General features: G+C 42.8%; 1 protein-coding gene across 2 annotated transcripts in view; it reads left to right on the top strand.

Annotated features, from left to right (window-relative positions):
* rasgrf2b (Ras protein-specific guanine nucleotide-releasing factor 2b) overlaps positions 1-18,497 on the top strand; it is a 49,247-nt gene that overhangs the window by 9,159 nt on the left and 21,591 nt on the right. For both annotated transcript variants that reach the window (XM_026188801.2, XM_026188800.2), the window contains exons 2-5: positions 6,440-6,546; positions 7,881-8,028; positions 11,275-11,364; positions 11,467-11,603. In XM_026188801.2, coding sequence (XP_026044586.1) covers positions 6,440-6,546; positions 7,881-8,028; positions 11,275-11,364; positions 11,467-11,603 — 482 coding nt within the window. The remainder of the gene's footprint in view (positions 1-6,439; positions 6,547-7,880; positions 8,029-11,274; positions 11,365-11,466; positions 11,604-18,497) is intronic.

Here is an 18,497-nt window from a genome sequence, read left to right as displayed (position 1 = left end):
AGTGGGGCTTACAAAAATATCGAAAGAAAGCCATTTCCACTGAAGTGAATGAAGCACGTCAAAACTAGCATTTTCTTTGTCATGTTGAGAGACATACTGTTTACTTTGATTGTGAAAGAAACAGAGAAAGAACTGAAAGCTTAAGTTTGAAGGTTGAAGAGAAACATCTTCTTCTCAGGCGTTAGAAAGATGACATAAGGAAGCTAGGATCTTAGGGGAAACTGATAAGTTAGGGCTGCCCAAAATGACAAAATACAGACTTACATGTAAATAGATGAATATTTATATAGTGCTTTTCTGTTCTAATTGAGCACTTAAAGTGCTTTCTTACCACAAAACCCATTAACACGTTCACACAGTTTTACAAGCATTTTTATCTACACCTAAGTACTTTTTCTAAACATTCACACGCACTCCCTCCAATGAATGCACAGGGTTAGTGTTAGATTAAAACAAACTCCCACCCATCCAAGCAGCTTTCTGAAGTTCACTAATCTACTTCTCTAAAAATTGTCTATGCCAATAGCTTAATGATCCCAAGCAAAATATGTACTTTGGATCTACTGATGAATAACAATAGAAATGTATTAAAAAGTTTTCATTTTTAGAGGGATAGCTGTGCATGTAAACAACTTTACAGTTATAAGGTAAAGCAAATCTGAATTATTGAGTGTAGAAGGTTTCCATGACAATAGTAGTTTTTTTTCTCTCTCTTGTCCTTGGAGCATTTTATGAGCAGAAAATATTAATGCCCCGTGGTAGCATAACAGGAGAGAAATGAGAGGAATATAAAGAAGTGATATGAGTCTGATCCAGAAGATTAGTGGGGAAAAAATAACCTTTTTTTATCCTTCCAAAACTACTTCTCACAAATTATTTTTTATTGTTTAAGTAGCTGATTTGAATCTTGTAATAGCAAAATATATTCAGGCTCATGAAAAGTATGAATGAATGCTGATCATGTGATCAATGATATTTTCATAGACGATACCAGCAATGAAATATTACTTACCCTTAATTACCTTTGTTATGTGTTGTTGAAATTATTAAAAGGTTTTCAACATAACCTTTTAATTCACACACAGCCAATCATTTCTTGCTGTTGTGTTTGAGGGATTGTTTCCACCACGAGACCTGCCAACAACACGTGGCATGAGATTATGTCTGTTTCACAGAATCACAGCATGTGCTTTTTTGTCCTTTAGTTTTCTTTTCTTTTGATCTTTCAAGATTGTACATATACACCCTCAAAAGCATACTAGAAAAAATGATTATAGATTACAAGAGTCTTGCATACACAACTCTGGTCTGCGTTCTTTCCCCCCCTGTGATGGTAATTACCATGCAGTAGGACTCAACGGAGACAGATTATACTCTGTGCTGAAATTGCTTGTTAATAATTTTGTCTTTCTGCCATGCAATCAGTGTGTCTATAGAATGACAGACAAACACCTGCTTGTATTTTCAGATGTATCAGCTAAGTAGCACTTTTCAGCCAACCTTTGTTAGCGTTTTCCTTAAAAACTGTTCTCTCTCATTATCTACGTGTCAATCCCTTCTCTTTATTTCTCTCATGTCACAGACTCAGCTACATTTTCCTTTTTTGGTTGAATGCTTGTTCTGTTGCATCTGCGCTTGTAGCATTTTTGACTCAATGGTGGCACTGGTTTCTTTTTTTATTATTTGTTTCCATACACCTAAAGTCCAAATTAAGTTTAGCATAGTGGTTTGCTTTTGATAGTCCTATGACACACAACTCCACACACTGTGTGAGGCCATTATTTTTGTGAATTGTGCACCTGTGTGCTAGCTGCGCTGCCACATTTGCATTAGATTTGTGATTAAGAAGTGAAAGCAGTAGTGTTGATATTTATAAACATTTTTCAGCTGCTTACTCATCACAGTTAACCATTTACAAACCATATTAAATCCTTTTAGGAATTGGATGTTCTGTACCTTTTCTGTTGAGCTACTGGATTAGGTTCATCCAACATAATGTAATGAAGTGTTGATTTTTAAATTTTTAAGTTTGGTCATGGGAGGACTCCACCAAGTCCTGTAAAAAAAAAACAAAAAAAACAAAAAAACAAAAAAAAAACTAAGCACACTACAGTTTGTTTTGGATGAGGTCTGAATTTTGACCGCACAATTGAAACACCTTTTTTTCTGTTTCTTTCTGCTGTAGTTGTGCTGGTGTGCCTGGGATCATTGTCCTGTTGCATGATGCAGTTTCAGCCAAACTTTAGCTTTTGGACAGATAGACAATAGACACCAACTGACAGTTGCTATTAGCTGTTTATGCTGATATAATGTGTTTGGTTTGCTCCAAAAGTGGTGGTGTGCATTATAGACAAGTGCCTCTACCTAGGTCTTGTCTGTCTAAAGGAAATTCCAAAAATATAAAATGTGTTCAGTCTTTTTCTATGATAAATGCTAACAGCTAACGGAGCGTCTGAGATTCAGCGTCTGAGATTCAGCGTCTGAGATTCAGCGTCTGAGATTCAGCGTCTGAGATTCAGCGTCTGAGATTCAGCTCCGTTTTTATAGAGGTTTAAAGTGATAGTCATAATTTCAATTCTATTTTTTAACTGCTTAAAAACTTTGGTGACTTTTCCACCTAATAAGGTTTGACTCAAGTTGCACTTGTGCTGTGCATATACCAATGAACAAGTAATGTGCTAATGGTTATGTATACAGCTAAACTAGAAAAACAGCAAGCAGACCTACTTACAGCTTCACTATTCTAGCAGCTGAAACCGTCACAAACACCTGTTGTGTGCTTTTGTGCATAAACACAACTGGCTCATACCCTAGTCATGAAATTATATTGGGTTTTTGATAGCAAGGCTGGCAAAATTGCCTTTCTTTCATGATAAAATTCAATGTCTTTTGGGCTTCGTGTTTGAGACATGAATTCCAAACTACCCTACAAGTTATATACTACAGCATGTGTGACTGTGGAGTTTCTGCGCTGGGGTCATACTAATTTAACTCCAGTGAAGCTAAAACTTCTAATAGTTTGGGGTTTAATGGCTCTTTGAAGCACAGAACACTGATGCAGAAAATAGCTTTGAAATTCTGATATTTAGAATGAAGTGAAAAACTAAGGCCCATTTGTAGTGCTGCAAAATGCAATTTTTGCTCTCATCAGTGCAGATCCCAAAGCAGACGGTAGTGTTGCATCATTATTGGCTGTTTTAGTCCCCAATCACAGTGATTCTGCCATCTCTGCTTTTAAATATTTATTAAAAAAGATGAGTATTTCTGGGTCCGCCAGCCATTTTTGGCTAATAAATCTATTAACACAAATTTCATTTTAAGCTTTCATAAATCTTTAATAATGAGAAAAAGCTTTTCATCATCTGCACTATTATTAACTCGTACATGTGTGTGGCAGGCATTCATTCCCCAACATTTAGGCTGTGCTGGACTGTGAAAGTCATTTTTTTTGTTCGAAGAGCTCCTCACCTCTGTTTTCACAGCAGGTAGTTTTAAAGATTGAAGTGAAAAATGGTTTTGCACAATAACATTTTTGCCTTACATTGTTCTTAAGCTTTGCTTGGTGAAAGTAAAATAGACTTTATGTCATGCTGTCACGGCCCGATTTCTGCTGTTTCTCACATCAGGATTTAAAGAGTGTATCAGGGGACTGTTAAATTGGTTGCAAGTGAAATAAAGAGTGAAAGAGCACAAAAAAAGCTCAGTGTCTTTTTTCTCTTTTGTTTCCTCGCTGTCTTTATTTGTCTAAATGAAATTTCTTACAGTACAACGAAGGCCCTCAGGGATGAAGGGTACGCTTGAGCCGATTTGAAGGGAGACTGAGCCAGGAGTCCAGATCTGTACTGTAAAGTTGGGAAGCTCTGTGGTCATAGCTCAGAGACAGTCAGAGTACCATTCATGAGATGTGCAAATTCCTCCAACTAATGAGGACACAGTACAATGTTACAGAGCAATTCACTGGAATGCTTTAGGGGTCCAGCATGATGCAGAATCTTCTGTAAAGGATGCAGTAACATTAAACTTTAATGATTGCCTGGTGACAATTGGGCCACAGTTGCAGAAAAAACTTGGCAGAATGGTAGAATATAAATGTTAAGGCAGGATACAAAAATATATATCAAGCATACATACCATCTTTAGGATCTGTTAAGTAGCAGGTATAAATCAAAAGGTAGTTAATTACATTCAAAGAGAAATTTAGTGCAAAGAAGTGCAATGTTTGTATTGCGTAATAAGTTACATGCCTGAAAGGGGAAAAGGATAATATGTAATATAAACTGCACTGAGCATGAAAATTTATACTTTGCTTAAAGGTGCCCTGACAGGTTTTTTTTTTAAAAAACAATAGAAGTTATGTTTACCTTCAGTTTTTCTCACCTAATCACTCTATAAAGGCCTGAAGTCTAAGAAACTAGGGTATTGCGCCTCCTTCCACATAAACATCCACAAACCTTATTCTTTTTAATATTTTAAATTGTGCTGTAACTTGCATATTACAAGCGCACTGTGCCGCTCTCCATCCAATCACGTTTGTGCATCCGCATTCATGTTTCATGAACAAAACAAGAAAAATGGGAAAACAGTAGGTCTGTGGTGCTACGACTGGTCCAAAAGTCAATAGAGTACTACACAACTTTAAGTTTGTTTACTAGTAGATTGTTACTTATATGTAGACTTTTATATTTAACTACTATATGCTGAAAATACAATTATTGAATTAACATTTTTAGGCAAGGCAAGGCAAATTTATTTGTATAGCACAATTCAACAACAGCAGATCCAGGATATGTACTAGCCATAGTACATATATGTCATAGCCTTTCTTTTAATGCAAGACTCTTACTTTTATTTTAGACTGTTGTGTTCCTGCTTTCACTTTAATTAAAAGCTGTGATTATTTAAGCAAGCATGTCAAAAGCACATTGATTTGTTCTATGTGAAAATAACAACACAGACATCTGTGTGATCAAAGGATCTTGAATCAACATGATGTGGAAATATTTGCATGTATGCAAATATAGATTAATTGTCATCTGACTCGTATAGTACAGTTGGTCAAATACATAACAGCTATTACGTTAGATGTGCAAAAGGTTATCCATCTAGAGATTTAAGCTCAATGTTTCACTTCCTGTTGAAGACTATTTCCTTTTATGCCTGAAATTGCATGATGGATAAATAAAAGCCTTAAATGAATAGAGGCAGCACTCGTAAGGAGAAAATGGAAGTGCAAAACAAGGCAGCAGCGGCAGATATTTTGTTGCCATGGAAATGTTATCTTGTTGGGTTGTGACACAATTTAGAAATATGTACTCAGTTAAGAAATGTTATGTAACACCTCCCTCTCCTGTCTCTCTCTTCCTCTCTCCTCCCATCCTTCTCCCTGTCAAAGGCTGTTAGAGCACAGATTATTGTTGATATAATAAAATACAGCCAGGCAGTGAATCGAAATGACAGATACATAAAAAGCTGAGATAGGGGGATAGAAATGGAGGAGGGTCTATGAGTGTGTGTGTGTGTTCACATATCCTGTCCTCAGTCCCCAGCTCATCTCCACTGCAGGGGCCAAAGCCCAACCATCCTCCCGCAGGGCAAACGTCTCTCCTCTGGACTCTATCTGGTTCACCGAGTCCTTACTGAGAGACACAAAGAGATGAAAGTACGAAGGGATGTGGAGGAGGAGGAGTGGGATTAGAAAACAAGAAAAGTGAGGATGCTGGTTGAGCGGGGCAGAGGAGGTGGAGTGGGATGATAGGTGAAGTGCAAAGAGAGAGAGGGAGGAGGAAAGAGGTGGTGGGATAAAGAGAAGAGAAGAGGAGGAGAGAGAAAGCCAATGCAGAGCTCGGTCGTCCCTGTTTTCCTTGACTAAGAATAGCAGCTCTTCTGGTAACCCAGTGCCCCAGGACATGACCATTTGAATAAAAGCCTCTTATCACTTCACATAATGCCTAGTGTGTGTGCTCTACTGTAGGTGTGTGCCTCTGCACTTGCATGTATTGACATGTGTCTGTGTGTAAGTGTGGGGAAGTGTTTTGAAGGCAGTTACATAGCGAAATTCATCAGAGTAATAAGAGAGGCAGACAGAAAACGAGAGAAGGGAAAGAGGGAGGCAACGAGCGAGCTAATTGGCAAAAGGCTGGTGGAGAAGGGAGCAACAGATGAGAACTGTGTGCTAAGCGTGCTGAGCCACCCATCCTCCCCCGTACTGTGTCCCTTTTTCTCCACCCTATGGGATAGATATTGCTGCTTAGTGTAAGGTGTGCCGAACTCTACGTGGGAATAATCTGTGCAATTAAAAGATAGAAAGCAAATACAAAGAAATATTTTAAAGTTGCAGCATTGGTATTATTAGCAAAGGTACAACAAAAAGACTTCTGTCCAGTTTCAGGGTGACACAATAATGTAAAAATCTTTTTTTCCTTCTTCATCTCTCTGTCAGCACTACTTCCTCATCATGTTTGGTCATGATGGACAGAAACCACTGGAGCTACGGACAGAGGAAGAGTGTGAGTGCGATGAATGGGTGGAGGCCATCCAGCAGGCCAGGTATGCACAGTACATTACTATATAAAGAGTACTTCTAAAAATATATTGCCATTTTTTAAATCACTTTCAGCTCTTGTCAGTATTGTACAAAAGTCATCCTTTATGTATCAGCTTTATATAGTAAACAGCCCAAGTCAAAAAGACACTAAAATGTTCAAACATTCAGTCTGAGAAACACATAACTATACGTAACTGACAATATATTTACCATTTTGGTCAATATACAGGATTTGTAAAGGGCTCATTAATAAGACCTGCAAAACTTGCAATATTCTGACATTTTGGTGAATTATAAGTTACAGAATATTTAATAGCTTTAAAGCATCTTGGGATTGCCTCTATTTTGTGGTTGGTGCTTTATAATTGCACTAGTGCCCTATGTATGAGTACAATTATGAGCTTCAGTTTTAAAGGGAAGTTAGATACTATCTACTATAGATTTTTTCAACATCAGGGTCCTCTTGTAATGAAAACACATTTTTGGTTACACAGTAGCATATATTTCAGTCATAAATAGATTTTTGTTATTCTTTGAAGCAATAATCAATGGGATAAATAATTATTTGATCTCCTGCTGAATTTGCAAGTTTGCTGACTTGCAAAGAAATGAACAGTCTCTATTTTTATGTTAGTTCCATTTTAATGGAAAGAGAGAGAATATCAACCACAAATCCAGAAAAAAAGGCATAAAAGTTGTAAATTGATTTGCATGTCACTGAGTGAAATAATTAATGAACCAAACAACACCATCCCCACAATCAAACAAACATTTTCAGGCTTTGAGGCTGTTTTTTTCTAAGGGCTGAAGGAGAACCCTCTTACCTCAGCAAGAACACTACAGCACCAAAACATATCACTGAGGTAACATGTACATGTACATGAAGGTCATGGAGTGGCTTAGCCTGCCTCCAAGTCCTCAGTCCTGTAGAAAGTCTGTGCGGGGAGCTGACATTTGAGTTTCTTGAGCTACTTGAGTTGCCATACAGTAGCCAAGAAACATGAAACAAGTCATGTTTTGTTTGAGTATCAAGTACTTATTTCACTTAATGCAAATCCATTTATACATTTTATGTAATGTGTTTTTTTTCTTAGGATTTTTGGTTGATATTCTGTTTCTCCATTAAAATGAAACTACCATAAAAATGAGAGACTGTTCAATTCTTTTCTTTCAAATACTCATTTCCCCCACTATATAAACTACAGCAGCAAGCAGTGAGAGCTGCTGTGTTTTATGCATGCGACTACTTATTCATTTTTTATTTTTGTATACATTCTGTTTTCAGCACATTATTTAGCTGTTTATATTGACATTTTATCCTCTGTGAACTTTTCAGTTACTCTGACATTATCATCGAACGAGAGGTGCTGATGCAGAAATACATCCACCTTGTACAGATCGTGGAGACTGAGAAGGTGGCTGCCAATCAGCTGCGCACTCAGCTAGAAGATCAGGACACTGAAATTGAGAGGCTTAAAGCAGAGGTACATTATGCATGTGTGAAAACGCACGACACAAATGCACATAGACCTTAAAAGGTGGAATTGTTAACATTTTATTCATATCACAGATAATTTGTATTGTTTGTGGAATTTTGTTGGAAATGTTTTTTTCTTTTTTAGATTGTAAAATTCTTTCTCTAGGATACAGTTCAGCAAGTACATCTCAAAGAATTCAGAAGATAGCATCTGATTCTCTGCATTTAACTGCCCTCTTTATTAAAATAACCCCTTGGGTTCTGGACTAGCTGTCTTCATAGTAAAAAGCACACAGTACTCTGTACTTCTGACAGGCTAGCTCTGGGAGGCTGGTGTTCTGTTACACAGGTTACTTTGAAAGGAACTCTAGGAACTATATTATTAAAATCAGCTTACTATTATAGCATTGTCAAATTCTTAGGACTTCTTGAGACAGAAGTCTTAAGGACTCTAATATTTAAAATCATGCATGCTTTTTCAAAAGAACTGTAAGCAAGGATTTTTAAGATTTTTAAGCAAACAAATACCTTTATGCAGCAACTGAGCAAAACAGCCAGTGCAGTTTTATATGATAGGCAGAGTTAGGTAGTCACCACAAATTATATTTGAGTTGATGAATCTGGATGCCCTTCAGGATGAGTCATACAGTTTTTGAAGTTGTACAGGAGTCTTATGTCTTATGTCTTGGAAACTGTATTAACTTTTTCACTATGTCTTTAAATTGTATTTTGCTCTTGACAGATTGTAGCCTTCCACCAAGTTGATTTTAAGAAAATGTTAAGAAACTTTAATTCTGCGATTACCCTCCCAGCCTAAATCACAATTCAAGTCACTCAATAAAGAAAGATATGTAGGGCGTACATAGACCATGCTGGTATTCACTATGTGTGTCTTTCCTCAGGAAAGGTGTGAGTGGGAATGGTTTTCAGTTACCTCTGAGCGTAGGAAGAAAAGCCCACTGTTCAATAAAGACAGTCCATCAGTTTTATTGCAAACAGCTGCCAACCCCACATGCGATAAATCACATGCCCATGCTCACATACAAAACAAAAGTGACCTCTGCAACATTGTTAATAAGAAAGAATTACAGGAGCTAGAAAACTCCAACAAAGTGAGGTGCAGCAAGACCCCAGCACAGATTAGACAGCACATAGATTAGATTAGATAAAACATTTTTTTAAATCCCTCGGATGGGATCAGATTCCTGATTTTTCCAAGGGTAGCCCTAGTAAGCTGCACAGGAATGGGGAGTTACTAACTTCTGATGCACACTCAGTCATTTTGTTCTAGAAGCAGTCCTGAAATATGACAGAAAACACTCAGTTCAGAAAAGGAAACAAGAGGGAAAGAGTTAAAAAGCATAAAAGAAGTAGCTGGGGTAAAGGCGGGTTGCAAAGCCACTTGCAGATGCATGGGAACAGTAGGCATACTAAAGCAGTTTAAATGGCATAAAAGGGCAAGAGCTAAACGTTTAGCTGACATTGTGGCTAAATTGTTATCTGTGGCCTTCTTGAATTAAGCTATGCGTGATTTCATTAGAATTATTCACTGGTAGTGTATCAGGTGATACAAAATCTATAGTTATTTTATTCAGAAAATATCAGCCTGTAAAAATAAAGAGAAAGTAATTGCATTGTTTTCCTTTTTAAACAATTTAAGTTATTATGATTCTTCTATCAAAGAAGAAATGAATGCTATGTGTGGAGCGCTGTTCTCCCAATGCTATGTTCTTCTATGTGGCACAGGAATTACCAGAAGGAACTGTAAAGTTATTCTGATTGTGCAGCTGCTCGACTCAAATTGAATTCTTGTCTGTGCAGCAGTTGTCCCCAGGCGATGTTATTTGCTTATTTGGGCCGGCTGCAAACATTTCCACAAATCAAAGCTCTGCTGTCATTGTCACTTGACAGCGCTCTGCTCATTTGCGTCAATAGCCGCTTGCAGAAACATTTGACTTGCATATGGTATTTCTGTCTTTGGGACAGGAGCAGCACTCTGTTTAGCGAATTAGCACCTAATGATGATTTTATTTGAAATGCTCCCTCGAAGCAACAAGTGTGGCAGATACTTCTCCCTAAAAGAACTGGTGTTATTTGTCATTGGCAGGATACACGGAGTCTGGCTGATAATGAAAACGTGAAAGAAAGTAATTTTATGTTAAGAAACATCTGCCAGTGCAATGGGACTGCTCGTGGAAAAAGAGAAAGCCAGTGTGCAGTTGGTGATCCATCTCATTAAAGCTTACCCGTGTTTGTTTGTTTGTTTGTGTGTGTGTGTGTTGCTCCGTGTTTATGAATAATTAAACCAACTAGCCACTGTAACTGTCAACAGTTGGCAGACATGCTCCTCTCTGCTGCCATTTGCATGATCACGCTAGTGAATAAGAAAATGAAGATGAAGCGCTGTGGCTGAAAATGTTTTGGGTTTCATCTTTCATCCTTTACTCACTATATAATAAACTTATACTGTCAGACGCCTGTCAGAAGCCTAAAGGTATGAACAAATAGTTGAGGCTAAACCAGTATTACAGCTCGTCCTAACCTCTGCTGGGTTTATTTCTGCACAGATGGTAGTGTTGGCAGGAAGAATCCTTTACTGGCTATGTTTGAAGTTGGTCATCTCTGGTATTTAAAACTGGTCCTCTGTATTGTAGTGAAATTTGACTTTCTGTTTTTCCACTAAGAGATCTGGCATCTGTCCAGCTCATTCCCTTTCCTCATTTTCAGAGCTAATGAAGATGGCATTAACTTTGTGGTTGTCTTTTCTTGCCTGCAGCAAGTAAATGTCACAGGCTTATCTGTCTCTGTTGTCTGCATTGAGTATTTCACAGCTGTAAAATCAGACAAAAAAAAGTGACTAGTATGCTTTATATCGATTCGTTTAGAATAGGAGAAGATTGAACTTTCTGTGCCCTACGATGCACTTCAGGTGATTAGGCGCATGATGTAATCCTTAATTTGTTTACCATCACCAGCTGAGAGCCTCCATCTTCTCTCATTTTCTCTTTCTGAATGAAGGCAGCAGATTGTCAAAGATGAGGAAGTCTAATGCTTATCTGGTGAAAACACACCAACAATGATTATCGCACACACAAAAGATCAATGGTGATTCCTACAGGAATATAACGTCCTTCTAGAAAAAGCGGAAAGTTTATATTAAGTCTTATGGATATTTTTCTTACCTAACAATTTAAATCTTTTTTGTCAAACCATCTACATTGTGCTCATATTTGTGTCTGAATTTCTCCAATAGATTATAGCTCTGAACAAAACTAAGGAGCGCATGCGGCCTTACCATGTCTTCCATGAAAACGACGACCCGGATATCAAAAAGATCAAAAAGGTGAATGAATAAATATAGTACAGTCACAAAAACAAAAATAACCCAACTTGTCTAAGCTTTTTCATTTGTATCTGTTGTACTACTACGTCTTTATATCTGTAGGTTCAGAGTTTCATGCGGGGATGGCTCTGTCGGAGGAAGTGGAAGATCATTGTTCAGGACTACATCTGCTCTCCTCACGCTGAAAGCATGAGGAAGAGGAACCAGATCGTCTTCAATATGGTGGAGGCAGAGACCGAGTATGCAAATGCATTACGCCTCGAGTCACACACGCTGCACAAAAGTTGTCACTGTTGTCAAGCCTTAGAGCACATGATGTTATCTCACTTGTTGTGTCGACTATAGCTCAGGAAACAATGACTGTCATGATCTTTTCTACTGTAAGCACTGTGCTGTAGGGTATATATATCATATATACAATATATACTCTACTGATAAATATAGAGTACTTTATATATTGTTTTAATGTTGGTTTTTTTAGATTTAACAAATCTAAAGTGAATCACAGTCATATTTACACACCCTGATTGACAAAGGAAAATAACCCAGATTTTCTCTGGATTCGTAATGTTAGCCAAAGTCATGGACAGATTATGTTGATCACACGTCCTAAAAAACAAATGAACCAGCTGACCTGTTCATCCAAAGACTGTTTATTTGCTTCTTAAGCAGCTGTTACGGCCGGGACCGTTTCAGACGAGTGACAGGACTCAAACGCAAGACGCCGAACAGCTCGTAAATATATTTTAAGAATAATGTTTAATGTGCACACAAAATATTCATAAACAAAAGGTGAGCGTAGACGTTAACTAAATAATGATCTGGTCCGGGTCCGGGGATTGGACTGGAAAGCAAGTCACAAAAGGTCCAGGAAAAGGTCGGGGTCACTGTAACAGAATGCAAATGTTCAAAACATAGATAAGGAGGCATATGAATATGTTGTTTGGCTCAAAATCCTCCTTCGTACTGTGTACTTGCCAACGGAGGTCGGAGATGACATGGAGGGGGAGTAATCCGGGTGTGTAAATCCAAAAACTCCTGGCGTGGAGGCAGAGAGGCAGGTAGGTAGTTTTGGTGGTAGCCTGAGGGACTGCCAGAAAGTCCAGCATCCAAGTAGAAGCTCTTCGCCAGGGGTTTAACAGTTAGGTGTAGCTGAAAAAGGGAGGCGCACAAAAAACAAACATACAGTGAAGCAAAGGTGATTCACAAAAAAACACGTAAGGAAATTATGATGGTGGCCTGCACTGACTGATGTTTAGCAGAGAATCTGGCGAAGAGAGATTGAGAACGCTGGCCTTATGAGTCCCCCGGCTAATTACCCACAGATGTCAACGATCAGCAAAAACACTGAGGCCCCTCCCAGGGGTGGAGACGCCGGCTCGGAGGGAGACACACTGGCACACACCCGGACCATGACAGTACCCCCCCCTCAAGGGACGCCACCCGGCGGCCGACCAGCACCCGCCCCACGACGTGACCTAAGAAAATCAGAAACCATCACAGAGTCAAGCATCAAAGAACGAGGAACCCAAGAACGCTCCTCCGGCCCATAACCCTCCCAGTCCACCAAAAACTGCAGCCCCCTACCCCGCCGCCGCACATCCAGAATGCGCCGGACAGAAAACGCAGGATGCCCGTCAATGAGCCGGGCGGGAGGCGGGGGCACCGGAGGCGGGCACAGATGACTAGACACCACCGGCTTCACCTGAGAAACGTGAAAGACCGGGTGAACCCTCAAGGCAGCAGGCAAACGGAGCTTGACAGCCGAAGGGCTGAGGACCCTGTCCACAGAATAGGGGCCGATGTAACGAGGAGACAACTTGCGGGAGGATGCCCTGAGAGGGATGTCTTTCGCAGCGAGCCACACCTTCTGTCCAGGTGAGTAAACAGGCGCAGGAGACCGGCGACGGTCGGCACAGCTACGTTGGCGAGCCACAGCTCGCAACAGCGCCTCCCGCGTACGAGACCAGACCCGACGGCAGCGCTGTAGATGATGCTGGACCGAGGGGACAGCAAGATCAGCCTCCTCCACCGGAAACAGGGGCGGCCGATAACCCAAAGAGGCCTCAAACGGTGACAACCCAGTAGCAGACGAAACCAAGGAGTTGTGGGCATATTCCACCCACGGCAGATACGAGGCCCAAGTCGCAGGGTTATGACAGGTCACACAGCGGAGCGCGGCCTCCAGCTCCTGATTTAAACGTTCCGTCTGGCCGTTCGTCTGAGGATGGTAACCAGAGCTCAGACAAGGCCTGGCCCCCAAAGCAGCGCAAAAAGAACCCCAAACCTGGGACGAGAACTGCGGACCCCTGTCCGAAACTATTTCCACAGGAATGCCATGAAGCCGAAAAACATGGTCCAACAACAACGTAGACGTCTCAGCCGCAGTGGGCAACTTCTCCAAAGCGACGAAATGAGCAGCCTTAGAAAACCGATCCACGACCGAGAGAATAGTGGTCTTCCCAGCCGAAACCGGGAGTCCCGTAACAAAATCCAGGGCGATGTGGGACCAAGGGCGACGAGGCGTAGACAACGGCTGCAACAGCCCAGCAGGACGGTGAGTACGCGACTTACACCTGGCACACACAGGGCACGCAGCCACATACTCCCGAACATCTTTATCCAGAGTGGCCCACCAAAAATGTCTCTTAACCATAGAAGTCGTCCTGCCCCTGCCCGGGTGACACGCAAACCTCGAAGCGTGCACCCATTCCAGTACCTTGGAGCGAGCAGCCGCGGGAACAAAACGCCGGTTAGGCGGTCCCGTGCCCGGATCCGGTTCCGTCCGGAGGCCCCGGTCGATGGCGTCCTCCACCTCCCAGGTAATAGCTCCCACCGTACAGCCGGCCGGAAGAATGGTGGAAAACTCCGCCGGACCCGTGTCAGAGTCAAACTGCCGAGAGAGGGCATCCGGTTTGGTGTTTCTGGAACCCGGGCGATAGGAAATGGAAAAGTTAAAACGTGCGAAAAACAGCGACCAACGAGCTTGACGTGCATTCAACCTCTTCGCACCGCGTAGGTACGTCAAGTTCTTATGATCCGTCCACACCAGGAACGGTAGCGCCGCGCCTTCCAGATGATGACGCCACTCCTCCAACGCCAACTTAACGGCAAGCAGCTCCCGGTCCCCCACATCATAGTTCCGTTCCGCTGGTGAAAGCCGCCGAGAGAAAAAGGCGCACGGCCGCAGCTTAGAGGAGGGGCCGGCACGTTGTGAAAGCACAGCCCCCACCCCCACATCAGAAGCATCCACCTCCACAATAAAAGCCTTAGACGGATCGGGTTGAGTGAGGATGGGCGCAGTAGAAAACAGATGTTTCAGCTCCGTGAATGCGCTGTCAGCTTCGGCGGACCAGCCGAACGGAAGCTTCGTAGAGGTAAGGCGTGTAAGCGGAGCCGCCACTAGACTGTAGTTCCTTATAAACCGACGATAGAAATTCGCAAATCCCAAAAACCCCTGGAGTTGCTTGCGAGTAGAAGGCACAGGCCAGTCAGTGACCGCCTTCACCTTAGCCGGATCCGTCTTCACCTGCCCCCCTGCCAAGATGTATCCCAGGAAAGAGACCGATGTCAAATGAAACTCACATTTCTCAGCCTTGGCATACAGTCTGTTTTCCAAGAGGCGTTGAAGGACAGCACGGACATGTGAATGATGCTCAGCCAAAGACTTAGAAAAAATAAGAATGTCATCTAAATAGACGAACACAAAACGGTCGAGGAAATCCCGCAGGACGTCATTTATTAGGGCCTGAAACACCGCTGGAGCGTTCGTTAAACCGAAAGGCATAACGAGATACTCGAAATGACCCAGGGGGGTGTTAAACGCGGTCTTCCACTCGTCTCCCTGACGGACTCGCACCAAATGATAAGCATTGCGAAGATCTAACTTAGTGAACACCGTGGCACCCTGTAGCGATTCAACAGCGGAGCTAATGAGTGGCAAGGGATACTTATTTTTAACAGTGACGTCATTCAAGCCCCTGAAATCAATACACGGCCGAAGAGACCCATCCTTCTTGTCTACAAAAAAAAACCCCGCCGCCACGGGGGACGAAGACGGACGGATTAACCCAGCCGCTAATGAATCCCTAATATACTCCTCCATCGCAGCACGTTCAGGCCTAGAGATACTATATAACCGGCTCTTGGGCAGGGACGCTCCGGGGAGCAAATCAATCGCACAGTCATAAGGGCGATGGGGCGGTAGGGACTGCGCTTTGATCTTACTGAATACCTCCCGCAAATCATGATACTCAGGCGGCACCCCTGAGAGATCGGGGACATATTCGTCAGTCCCCGTAGCCTCCCCCGGGCCGGGAAAACGGGCGGAAGTCAGACAATTGGAGTGGCAAAAAGGGCTCCAGCTGACAACCCTTTGCCCCTCCCAATCCAAGTGCGGATTGTGTAAGCACAGCCAGGGATAACCCAAAGTGAGCGGAGTATCAGGTGAATCGAGGACAAAAAAGGTGAGTTTTTCCCTATGATTCCCCGAAGTGCACAGTGACACTGGACCAGTGCGAAAAGAAATTCTAGTGAAAACCTGGTTATTAATCGCTCTAACTGGAATGGGCGGCTCAAGGCGCACGAGCGGAACGCCTAATCGTTCAGCGAGATCGAGACTGATTAAATTCTGTTCAGAACCAGAATCTAATAAGGCTGTGCACGAATGAGTACTCTGTAGCATCTCCAAGGTGACAGGGAGTTGTAAACGGGGTTTCTGACCAGAATTCGAACCGCCCACCCGTATCCCCGATTCTACCGGCGGGCGACACCTTTTCCCTCCTTCGGGCATGCAGCAATCAAGTGTTCCAGCGAGCCACAGTAAAAACAGGCATGAGCCCGACGCCGCCGCTCCCTCTCCTCCGGTGTCAACCGTGACCGGCCAATCTGCATAGGCTCCGGCTCGGGATCAGTGACGTAAGCCGAGGCGACAAACTCATGCGAGTCCACAGTCGGAGGCGGCGACGGTGACGTACCCGGAAACGAGCGCGGTAAACGGCGCTGGGATTTGTAGTTCCTGTCCCTCTCCCTGTCACGCAACCTGTTGTCAATGCGAAGGGAGAGGGACGCCAGTTCCTCAAAAGATTTTGGCTCATCACGGGAGGCAAGCTGGTCTTTCATACCCTCGTTCAATGCCCGGAAAAACACCCCACGCAGAGCGTCGTCAGGCCAACCGGTTTCGGCGGCAGCAGTACGAAAATCAATCAAAAAATCAGCAACCCTCTGACGGCCCTGGCGAAGATCCAGCAGCCTCTGCGCAGAACTACCCTCAGAAATGGGGTGCGCAAACGTTTTCTGGAATTCCCCCCAAAACACCTCATAAGAACAGGTTAACAAAGGATTCTTCGATAGATACGCCTCCGCCCATTTAAGTGCACGATTACGCAGTTTACCCACCAAATAAGATATCTTATTAGAATCCGCAACAAATGTGCGCGGAGAACGACCGAAAACAAGGTCAACCTGAAGCAAAAACCCGCTACAACTCCCTGGATCCCCTGAGAATGGTTCGGGCTCCGGGGACGTAGCATCACGGAAAGCTGATGTAGGTGGAGATGCAACGGCAACAGGTTGAGGCAGAGGAGCTGGTGTACCGGAGTCTTGGCCCGCGGGGCCCGAGGCGGAACCAGCAGCAGTAGAAATATCAGTTTGTAGAGCCTGGAGGGTCTCCAGTATTTTACTTTGACCATCTCTAAGAGTCTGCTGCTGGGCTAACAGGAACTGAATAGATTGTTCATGACTTCCTAATATCGCCCCCTGCCTCTGAATGGCTGACCGTTCCGCGTCTGCTGAGTCCATAACTGCTGGCCAGATTCTACTGTTACGGCCGGGACCGTTTCAGACGAGTGACAGGACTCAAACGCAAGACGCCGAACAGCTCGTAAATATATTTTAAGAATAATGTTTAATGTGCACACAAAATATTCATAAACAAAAGGTGAGCGTAGACGTTAACTAAATAATGATCTGGTCCGGGTCCGGGGATTGGACTGGAAAGCAAGTCACAAAAGGTCCAGGAAAAGGTCGGGGTCACTGTAACAGAATGCAAATGTTCAAAACATAGATAAGGAGGCATATGAATATGTTGTTTGGCTCAAAATCCTCCTTCGTACTGTGTACTTGCCAACGGAGGTCGGAGATGACATGGAGGGGGAGTAATCCGGGTGTGTAAATCCAAAAACTCCTGGCGTGGAGGCAGAGAGGCAGGTAGGTAGTTTTGGTGGTAGCCTGAGGGACTGCCAGAAAGTCCAGCATCCAAGTAGAAGCTCTTCGCCAGGGGTTTAACAGTTAGGTGTAGCTGAAAAAGGGAGGCGCACAAAAAACAAACATACAGTGAAGCAAAGGTGATTCACAAAAAAACACGTAAGGAAATTATGATGGTGGCCTGCACTGACTGATGTTTAGCAGAGAATCTGGCGAAGAGAGATTGAGAACGCTGGCCTTATGAGTCCCCCGGCTAATTACCCACAGATGTCAACGATCAGCAAAAACACTGAGGCCCCTCCCAGGGGTGGAGACGCCGGCTCGGAGGGAGACACACTGGCACACACCCGGACCATGACAGCAGCGAGTGCATAAACTACACGGTCCTATCATTTTCTTTTCTACATGCCATCTACAGCACAATATTAAATATTAGTTCAAGCACACATTTTAATGTAAATAAAACTGCGTAAAAATGCCCCACCTTTCTTGAGGGATTCTTTCCAGCTTTCAAATTTAGTGGTTATAAGTGACAGCGATTGGCTGTTCATGTATCTGTATCCTTCTAGCATCCGTTTCTTGTCTGCTTGGCAGGTGCTGCCAGGGAGCATTAAACAGACTTAACTACATAAGTTGGGAAAATTATGAATGCAGTCCACAATAAAGTGGATGTCAGTGGATTTTATCAGTTCCTCTGTTCCCAGTGTGACAGTGCTATCACTCGATGCTCATTGCTTCAGGCCTTTTGGGAACGTGTGCTAGCATAATTTGCATCAATGTCCTACGCAAAAAGCAGGACTCTATAGCACTGGAACAGCTGCTAACAGTTTACGCTCTACCGACCTGCTGATGTGCTTTTCTTCCATAGTCTGGTCTGTGCTCACTACATGTTGACTGTTGATTGACAGCTGACATTTGACCAGTAGCCT

This window comes from Astatotilapia calliptera, chromosome 12, assembly GCF_964374335.1.
Source record: "Astatotilapia calliptera chromosome 12, fAstCal68.1, whole genome shotgun sequence".
Lineage (NCBI taxonomy): Eukaryota > Metazoa > Chordata > Actinopteri > Cichliformes > Cichlidae > Astatotilapia > Astatotilapia calliptera.
Note: the sequence above shows the minus strand (reverse complement) of the source record. Positions and strands in the feature narration are given on the sequence as shown.